This window comes from Pelodiscus sinensis, chromosome 31 (assembly GCF_052426305.1).
Source record: "Pelodiscus sinensis isolate ZL-2025 chromosome 31, ASM5242630v1, whole genome shotgun sequence".
Lineage (NCBI taxonomy): Eukaryota > Metazoa > Chordata > Testudines > Trionychidae > Pelodiscus > Pelodiscus sinensis.
Genome location: NC_143082.1, coordinates 7,050,306 through 7,059,843, shown reverse-complemented (window position 1 = coordinate 7,059,843; position 9,538 = coordinate 7,050,306). Strand labels below are relative to the sequence as shown.

The 9,538-nt window shown below is 69.5% G+C and overlaps 1 protein-coding gene across 1 annotated transcript in view; it reads right to left on the bottom strand.

Annotated features, from left to right (window-relative positions):
- Positions 1-475: 475 nt before the first annotated feature.
- Positions 476-9,538, bottom strand: part of STXBP2 (syntaxin binding protein 2) — a 30,854-nt gene continuing 21,791 nt past the window's right edge. The window contains exons 11-19 of the mRNA XM_075902177.2: positions 9,470-9,527; positions 8,974-9,039; positions 8,213-8,293; positions 7,723-7,861; positions 5,662-5,768; positions 5,132-5,221; positions 2,874-2,959; positions 1,862-2,019; positions 476-1,447 (exon numbers count right to left, since the gene is read on the bottom strand). Coding sequence (XP_075758292.2) covers positions 1,368-1,447; positions 1,862-2,019; positions 2,874-2,959; positions 5,132-5,221; positions 5,662-5,768; positions 7,723-7,861; positions 8,213-8,293; positions 8,974-9,039; positions 9,470-9,527 — 865 coding nt within the window. The 3' untranslated portion in view covers positions 476-1,367. The remainder of the gene's footprint in view (positions 1,448-1,861; positions 2,020-2,873; positions 2,960-5,131; positions 5,222-5,661; positions 5,769-7,722; positions 7,862-8,212; positions 8,294-8,973; positions 9,040-9,469; positions 9,528-9,538) is intronic.

The following is a 9,538-nucleotide window of genomic DNA, read 5'->3' as shown; positions in this document are numbered from 1 at the left end:
CTTACAATCCCCCACTGCTGCCAGAGGGTGTGCAAGGGAGACCTGGCCCAGCTGGCCAGCCAACAGGCTGAGCCTACAGCAGCTGCTTGTACAATACAGGGGGCAGTGGAGGAGCAGGACCCTGCAACCCAGCTGCAGTCAGGGGCCAAGATCCAGGGGCAGCTGCAGGCACAGGAGGCAGGGGCCAGGTGATCTGTTCCAGATCTGAGAGGGGAGGGGGGCTGATGGTTAGAGCAGATGCTAGGAGTGGGGTAGGTTCTGGGGCACAGCTGGGGAGCCTGTACTGCACATCTGGACCCACAGGGCTGGAGCATCCAGCGCCCACCTGCCTCCCACAGAAGCCCTGGCTGGGTCACTCAGCCCCAGGACCTGGGGTGGGGCCTCAGTGGAGAGGCCACGCCCTGGCCCCTCAGCCGGACGCCCTGCTTCCCTGTTTCCCCCTACCCGTCCCCGCGAAAGCAGCGGAGCCCAGGGCCAGTCTTTGGCATCAAACTTTATTGGCCCGGTCATTGGGGCAGGGCTGGTACCGACAGTGACCCGGGGGAGGGAAAACACAAACAGGCCTCGTGCCATTCGGCACCCTGCCCCCAGTCCTGGGGCCGCTCCTGCCAGCGCTGGCTCCCTGCTGGTGGCCAGGAGGGGCCCTCTGGGGCCTGAAAGGTGCAGGCGGGATGGGGAGGGAGGCTGATCAAGCCCGGAGCATGGGGCAGCCCTGCTACCCAGGGAAAGGCACAGAGGTGGAGGCCACCCCAGGGCAGAGGCATTTGGTCCAGGCCCATTGTGGCAGGGAGCCCAGGCTGCAGCCTACGGGCCTCTAGGCGCAGCCTGGCTCCGATGTGACACTGACCAGTGCCCGAGACCACCTCCTGCGCAGCCCTGGCCCCACATCCCCCTACCAGCCCAGAGGGGCCCATGGGTGCCCCTGCCCAGGTGGCAGGCCCAGCAGGCAGCAGCTCCCACCGTGGCCCCCCGTTCTGGAACCCAGGTCCCCACTGTGGGGGTGGGAGACGTGTGGGCCCCAGGCTGTCATGCGGGGCTCTGTTTGCAGACTGGACAAATATGCTCTGAGGGCCGCGGCTGGATCACCCCCCCCCCAGGTGGCAGCTTCCACACCTGCCTTAACCGGGCTAGAAGGGCGGCAGGCGGGGGCCTGTGTGTGGCTGTAGGGGGGGGTAGGAATGGCAAAGGCTGGCAGATGATGCCTCTCGGTGGCCAGGAGCAGCAGGCCTAGGACGCCGGGCCCCACAGCCAGGCAGCGGGGGGCTCTGCGCCCCTCAGAACCGACCCTGTTGCCAGGCGACGGGGAAAGGTGCTTTGGTGAGAAGAGCAGGCGGAGCCGGGGGACAGTCTCTGGGGCGGTGGCTGCTTCAGGCCTCCGCAGGGGCCGCCTTGTCCAGGGCTTGGATGTCGTCCAGGAAGCGCGTGGGGGTCAGGATGTGAGTGGACCCTGGGGAGAGAGGGGGGTCAGGGTGGGCACAATGGGGCAGGTGTCACCATCCCCCATCTTTGCAGGAAGACAGGGGCTGACTCCTGCCCCCTTGTTCCCCAGGGCCCGGCCCAGCACCCCTCAGGCTGCTGTACCCTCCACACCCAGGCGGGAATCCCCCCACCCCACCTGCTCAGCAGCCCTTGACCAGACGGTCTTCCTGGCCCCCAGGTCTCTGGGCTGCGGTGCCATGGCCAGGCCATGAGGGGCTGCGACAGGTGGAGGAAGCTCAGCTGGTGTTCCCAGGGGGGCAGTGAGGACAGAGGGTGGCATGGCTGCCCCGGAGGGGAGGGGGCGCTAGATGGGCAGTTCCAGAGCCTCCCCGTCCCTGGGGAGCCCCTGCTGTCCCCCTCCCCCCAGGCTCCCCCCACTCACCGATCAGCACCTCCCACTTGCCCTCGGTGGCCCGGCTCACTTCGTAGGCGCAGCGCATCTCGGACATGGACACCCCGCCCAGCACGTAGATGATGAGGCGCGGGCCTGTCCGGTACTCGGCCGCCGGCTTGTTCTTGTGCCAATGCCCAAAGCGGGCGCTGGGGGGAGAGAGGGGCCGGTGTGGCCAGAGGCTTATGGGGGGATGGACACTGCCCGAAGCGGGCACTGGGGGAGGGGGGCTGCGTGGCCAGAAGCTCGTGGGGGGAGTGCCGGGTGGGGGTGGACACTGCCCGGAGCGGGCGTGGGGGGGGGGGGGGGCCCCTGTGTGGCCAGAGGCTCGTGGGGGGAGTGCCGGGTGGGGGTGGACACTGCCCGGAGCGGGCGCGGGGGGGGGGGGGGCCCTGTGTGGCCAGAGGCTCGTGGGGGGAGTGCCGGGTGGGGGTGGACACTGCCCGGAGTGGGCGCGGGGGGGGGGGCCCTGTGTGGCCAGAGGCTCGTGGGGGGAGTGCCGGGTGGGGGTGGACACTGCCCGGAGCGGGCGCGGGGGGCCCCTGTGTGGCCAGAGGCTCGTGGGGGGAGTGCCGGGTGGGGGTGGACACTGCCCGGAGCGGGCGCGGATGGGGGGAGCTATGTGGATACAAGGGGCTTGCTGGGGAAATGCCAGACTGCTGGTCTGGGGGTACGAGCAGGGCCTAGCAGAGGTTGAGGGGCAGGCCCTGCCCCAGCGGGTGGGACAGAGCCCCAAAGCACACGAGGGTCCCTGCCTTGGGCTGCGGGGTGGCACCTGGAGGCCAGCCCATCCCCTTCCTCCATCCCGAGCCCTGGCGTGTCGAGGGGCTGCAGAACAACCCTGCTCCTCGAGGCTCCTGGCCGTGCACTCCAAGACCCCTGTGTCCGGGGGGGGGGGGGGGGGGGGGGGGGGGGGGGGGGGGGGGGGGGGAAGGAGAGGGAGGGGTGTGTGTGTCTGTGTGCGCGCGCAGGCGCCGTTCCCCCACCCCCTGCTCGGCCTTACCTGACAGCAGCCTGGGAGCTGGTCATGGGGACCGGGTCCAACATGAAGGGCCACAGCTTCTTGTCCAGTTTGTCCTCAATGGCATCCTGGGGGGAGGTCAGCAGGGGCTGAGGGGCAGGCTGGGCCCCACAGGGGCGGGGGCCACACAATGGTTGACAGCCCTGGGGTCCCCTTTCCAGGGTGGGGCACAAAGGGGCGCAGACTCACTTCGCCCATCGCCAGGGCCACATTCCCCTCAGCTGTTCAGTGCCCGCTGTGACCCCCCACTCTTATCCGGCAGCCAAGTCCAGGGCCCCTCCTGGGGGTGGGGGGAATGCTGCCCTCCAGTGCCCCTCCCAGCCCTGTCTCCTGCCCCATGGGGTGTCCCAGCCCCGCAGGGGGCCTGGGCTATGATACAGTCTAATACCACATAATAGGGGCTTTTCCATTAATCCGCTGCTTCGAGTTGTATGGGGAGGCTTAGTGCTGGCCCAGCTGCAGCTGGTGCAGCGGGCGGGGGCTGGCGCCTCTGATTGGATTAGGCCCTAGATTGTGGCTATCGCAACCGCCAGCCCCAAATATCCCACTGCAGGAGCCAGCCCAGCACGGGAGCCGGGCCTGGGAGGGGACAGGAGCTGTTGGAGGGAAGGGGGAAATGAATCCTCGGGCCTGGAGCCCTAAGACCCAAACTGGGAGACTGAAGGCAGCCAAATTCCCCCCCCCCCCCGAGGGCCCCACAAGTCAGGCAATGGGGGGCTCAGCTTCCAGCAAGGGTGGGGGAAGGAGCAGCCACGTCACCTCTAACGAGCTAAGCAGGGTTGGGCCCAGGCATGGGGGACCTCTGAGAAAAGCCACTTGGGGCAGGCCCTGTGATCCAGTGCGATGCTAGGGGGCGCTGTGCTGGGGGGCTCAGCTGGGGTATTCTCCCCTGGCAGTCAGGGCTGGCCCCTGTGTGGCACTAGGGGGTGCTGTGCCCTGGGGAAGAGGGGGTGGCTCAGCAGGGGGCGCTGTGCCCTGGGGAAAGGGGGGGGCGCTGTGCCCAGAAGGAGGTGGCGGCTCAGCAGGGGGTGCTGTGCCCTGGGGAAAGGGGGGTGGCTCAGCAGGGGGCGCTGTGCCCAGAAGGGGGGGTGGCTCAGCAGGGGGCGCTGTGCCCTGGGGAAAGGGGGGTGGCTCAGCAGGGGGCGCTGTGCCCAGAAAGGGGGGTGGCTCAGCAGGGGGCGCTGTGCCCTGGGGAAAGGGGGGTGGCTCAGCAGGGGGCGCTGTGCCCTGGGGAAAGGGGGGTGGCTCAGCAGGGGGCGCTGTGCCCAGAAGGGGGGGGTGGCTCAGCAGGGGGCGCTGTGCCCTGGGGAAAGGGGGGTGGCTCAGCAGGGGGTGCTGTGCCCAGAAGGGGGGGGTGGCTCAGCAGGGGGCGCTGTGCCCTGGGGAAAGGGGGGTGGCTCAGCAGGGGGCGCTGTGCCCTGGGGAAAGGGGGGTGGCTCAGCAGGGGGTGCTGTGCCCAGAAGGGGGGGGTGGCTCAGCAGGGGGCGCTGTGCCCTGGGGAAAGGGGGGTGGCTCAGCAGGGGGCGCTGTGCCCAGAAGGGGGGGTGGCTCAGCAGGGGGCGCTGTGCCCTGGGGAAAGGGGGGTGGCTCAGCAGGGGGCGCTGTGCCCAGAAGGGGGGGGGTGGCTCAGCAGGGGGCGCTGTGCCCTGGGGAAAGGGGGGTGGCTCAGCAGGGGGCGCTGTGCCCTGGGGAAAGGGGGGTGGCTCAGCAGGGGGCGCTGTGCCCAGAAGGGGGGGTGGCTCAGCAGGGGGCGCTGTGCCCGGCAGTCAGGCCCCAGTACGTCCTGCGCTGCAGGAGCTCGTCCTTCAGCAGAAAACCAAACAGCTGCTCCTCCTGGAGGCCAGGCCAAGGCCCTGCTGCCCAGGGGTGGGGCCTGGTGCTGCTGCCACATCCCAGTGCCCACTGGGATCCCCTGTGCTTCCAGGCCCACACAGCGGGCACCTCCTGCGCGTGGCTCTCAGGCAGCGCCGCTCTGTGGCTGCTGACAGCTGCCTCCCCCCTTCCCCCAAGAATCCGTCAGCCCTGATGAGGGTCCCTGTAGAAACTGCCCCTGCCCAGAGGTGGCTGCATCTCGGCACCAGGAAGCCAACGCCTCTGCCTCGTGTCTGGATTTCAGACCCCCAAGGGCGTCTCCCTCTGATGAACTCTCAGGCAGCAGACCCCAAACCAGCCCCTCCCCCTTGGTGCCAGCCTGCCAGGCGCGACCCCCGCCCCAGAGCAGGAAGCAGACACCCCGGTACCTCCATGACGTCCTTGAGCACGGGGGTCCAGCGGGAGAGCTGGTAGGTGGACTCGAGCCGCGTCTTCCTCTCGGGTTGCAGCTGCCCGCTCTGAGGGAGGAGGGGGGGGAGTGAGGGGCAGCAGAGGGAGGGCGCGGGGTGGCATGGGGGCAGGGGGAGAGCGCAGCCTACCTGAGTCACTCCGGCCGGGCTGGCAGGGGAGAGGCAGAGAAAAGAGCAGAGCAGAGCTGAGCAGAGAGAGGAGGGGACAGAGGCTGATGGGAGAACAGAGCCGCGCCCCCCAACCGCCTCACGAGCCCGAGCTGGCCTGGGTCGCCCCATGCAGTGGGCCCTGCTCCCACCCCCGCAATCTCAGGGAGCCCCAGATGGAGAACGGGGGTCACAGAGGCATTGGCTTGCCCAGTGTGGGGGGTGCCACCCCGCCTATGCAGGGGCAGAGGCCAGCTCTGTGCTGGGAGTAGGCCCCTACTGTAGGAAGGTGCCCCCAGCTCTGCCCCTGGTGTGGCACAGCCGCTGGCCCCCGGCCTTACCCCGGGCGTGAGGGAGGTGCCCAGGAACCGCACGTTGTGGATGATGTTGCTCTGTTGCTGGATGTTGGCATGCTGGATCAGCTTGGTGAGGTTTTCCTCACCCACGCCTGCACGGGGAGAGACAGGTCAGCGCCAGCCCCCCCGCCCACGCCCGCACGGGGAGAGACAGGTCAGCGCCAGCCCCCCCGCCCACGCCCGCACGGGGAGAGACAGGTCAGCGCCAGCCCCCCCGCCCACGCCCGCACGGGGAGAGACAGGTCAGCGCCAGCCCCCCCGCCCACGCCCGCACGGGGAGAGACAGGTCAGCGCCAGCCCCCCGCCCACGCCCGCACGGGGAGAGACAGGTCAGCGCCAGCCCCCCCGCCCACGCGGGGAGAGACAGGTCAGCGCCAGCCCCCCGCCCACGCCCGCACGGGGAGAGTCAGGTCAGCACCAGCCCCCCCGCCCACGCCCGCACGGGGAGAGACAGGTCAGCGCCAGCCCCCCGCCCACGCCCGCACGGGGAGAGAGAGGCCAGCGCCAGCCCCCCCGCCCACGCCCGCACGGGGAGAGACAGGTCAGCGCCAGCCCCCCCGCCCACGCCCGCACGGGGAGAGAGAGGTCAGCGCCAGCCCCCCGCCCACGCCCGCACGGGGAGAGACAGGTCAGCGCCAGCCCCCCGCCCACGCCCGCACGGGGAGAGACAGGTCAGCGCGAGCCCCCCGCCCACGCCCCCACGGGGAGAGTCAGGTCAGCGCCAGCCCCCCGCCCACGCCCGCACGGGGAGAGTCAGGTCAGCGCCAGCCCCCTGCCCACGCCCGCACGGGGAGAGTCAGGTCAGTGCCAATACCCCCCGCCCACGTGCTGGCCTCGGGGTGGGGGCAGGAGAGATGCCCAAGACACACATTCAGTCCTGCACCCCATGGCATTGCAGCCCCCAAGGACACCGACTGGCCGGCTGAAGGCGCGCACACGGCCTGAGCAGAGCCTGGCAGGAGGCTGGGAAGGGGTGTGGGGCTCCTGCTTTGGGACTGACGGACACTTCGCCCGCACAGCATCCCCCAGCACCCGGGAAGCACGAACCCCTGGCCGGCCGAGGGGCACCACCACCCAGGCAGCCCTGTGGCACCGGGAGGGAAAGGGCATTCAGCCGGCGGGGTGTTGTGCCCTGATCCAACCAGTGATGGGGCAGAACCCAGGCAGCCTGGCTCCCAGCACCCCCAGCTGCTCCTCCCTTCACAGGGCAGGACCGGGCCTCGGTACCTCCCCTGACCTGGGCTCCCCCCCACAGCCAGTCAGGTGCAGGTCAGGGCCCAGGCCTGGCTCATCAAGGCAACTGCACCCCTCACCCAGAAACCACTTCCCGGTGCTCAGTCAGAAGGGGGAAGACGGGTAGCCAGGCACTGAGCCCCCTGGGCAAAGGGGCAGCGACCCCCTTGGCACAGGCAGTGCCTGGCTAGGGAAGGAAGGGCCCTGCTCTAATGAGCCAGGAGGGGGCAGAGGGACTGTGCCAAGGGCCAGGTAGGGGGAGTTTTCTGGGCCCTGGAGGGCTGGATGCAGTGAGACGCAGGGAGCCGGTGTGGGGAGGGGGGGCTCAGGCGGATCACAGTCGCTCAGCAAGCTGTTGTGGGCGGAGAGACGCTCCCTTTCCTGCGAGAACAGGCCAGTGGGCTGCTTGGCGTGTCTGCAGAAAGCGGGGGCAGAGACACCTCCCCGAGCAGCCCCCCAGCCTGCTCGTTGCAGGAAAAGGGACGGAGAAGGGGCGGGGGGCTGCTCGGGGTTCCCACCCCCTCCCTTCCTGCAGAGAAGAGCTGGGCGGGGGAGCGAAGGCAGGTGAGCGTGGGGGCAGCCGGACCAGGGCTGGCCTCAGGGAAGAGCAGAGCCCCGGCTGGCTCACTGGGGAAGCCGGGAGATGGCCGGAGAGCCATGGGAGTGGCTGACCGGAGGTGCCCTGCACGGCTGGCTGGGTGTGCCTGTCTGAGCAGGGTTATGCCCCCACCACCCCCAGCAGGCCCAGGCCCCCGTTCCACCACCAGCCCCCGCAGCAGGCCCTGGTGCTGCCCTGCAGGCCTGTGGCGGTACCGTTCTTCAGGAAAATGTAGAGCAGGATGATGCGGATCTTGTCGTAGGCCTGCACGGTGGAGTCCAGCAGCACGGGCACAATGATCTTCATGGGGTCCTTGATCTTCTCCCCATCCACGTCCGTCCCCATGGCCAGGTCCTGGGGGGCCGGCGCGCACAGGGCCCAAGTTAGGCCCCCACAGCTGGCCTTCCCTTCCCCCTGTGCCGGGGAGCCCCATGCCCCCTTCCGCATCCCGGCGCTGCAAGCGGGTCTGGCCTGGCTGCAGGATCCCGTGAGCCAGGCTCTGCCCCCCTCCCCCGACCTTGCCAGGCTCTGCCCCCACCGCTCTGTCCTCCCCAGGCTCTGCCCCCTCCGCCCCGCAAAGCTCTGCCCCCTGCCACAATCTGCCTCCCCCCCCACACCAGGCTCTGCCCCCTCCATGTTCTGCCCTCCCCCCACCAGCCTCTGCCCTGCCCCGCTCCACCCCGCAAAGCCTGCCCACAGACCCACCTGCTCCACGCTGCACAGCTTCTCCACCATCCCTTTGAAGTGCCGCATGCAGCTCTCGGCCAGGTTGAGGTGCGTGGAGTACTGCGGGGAGAGCCCAGGCACCGCGTCACCCCGCGCCCTCTGGCCCCCACACGGCAGCCCCGATCAACTGCACAAGCTGAGCACATGGTGGGCAGCCACCTCTGGGGTGCAGCGGGGCAGCTGGAGGGGAAAGCGGCCTGGGGCTTCCTCTGTTCGTCACCAGGGGGCGGGGGCCTGGAGACCAGCAGGTGCCAGGGGATCTGTGCCAGTGGCCAGGAGCGGTCCTTTGGCACGTGGCTCAGTGGCACCCCCCGGCTCAGCACTAAGCGCCACGGCGGAGAGCCGCTCGCAGGGTGCTCTGCCTGGCACCCATGTGCTGAGGCCCTGTCCCCGGGTCAGGGCGGAGCTCCCCTCCCAGCGCCCAAGCCTCTTCCAAGAGCTGCAGCAGCCAGGTACGGGCACCATCTAAGGGCTGCCATTGCTGGACAAAGGTGGCAGCTTGGGCACTGGGCCTCATGGCAGCTCTGCCCGATGCAACAAGCCAGCAGCTCTCAGCAAGCGGGTAACAGGTCCCACCACTGGGCAGGGACCCCCTGTGCCCTAGAGGAGACAGAGCACCCTAGAGTGTGTCCTGCCCCCCAGAGAGCCCCTGCTGCCCCTCCCCAGCCCCACAGACTGCCCTGCCCCACCCCTGGGATCCCCAGAATGCTCCTGCCCACTAACTGCCCCACCCCCATTACCTTGTTCAGCTCCTTCTGGTACTGCGGCATCTTCTTCAGGATCTGGGACAGGTCCTTGATGTTCGCCTGGATGGAGGAGGGAGGCGGCAGTGAGAGCCCAGTCCAAGGAACCTGCAGGGCAGAGGCCTGGCCCGGGAGAGCTGCAGCAGCCCGGCCACGTGCAGGACCAGGTGGCACAGGCCCATGTGGCCAGGCCAGCTGGAACAAGCCAGGGTCCCCACGAACCAAGTGCCCACATGGCCTGAGATGCTGAGGGCGAGTGATCCCCTCCCCCAGGGAGACAGGCACCTCGCCTCGCGCAGGATCCTGCTGTCTGCCCCTGCCCCAGGGGACGCCGCCCTCCCCCGTTGCAGCGCGCTCCAGAGCTCCAGCTCTGAGTCCTGGGAGCAATGGGACCCCAGGCCCCCCATCCAGGGGCAGCAGAGTGGCCTCCTCTCCCCCTCAGTGGCAGTGGGATAGACCCATCCCCACCCAACTTCCCCCAGCCCGGTCGCACCTTGTCCGTGGTCAGCCTCTTGCTCTCGCAGAAGGTGCGCAGCAGCTCCGTCACCTTCCTGCAGCGGGG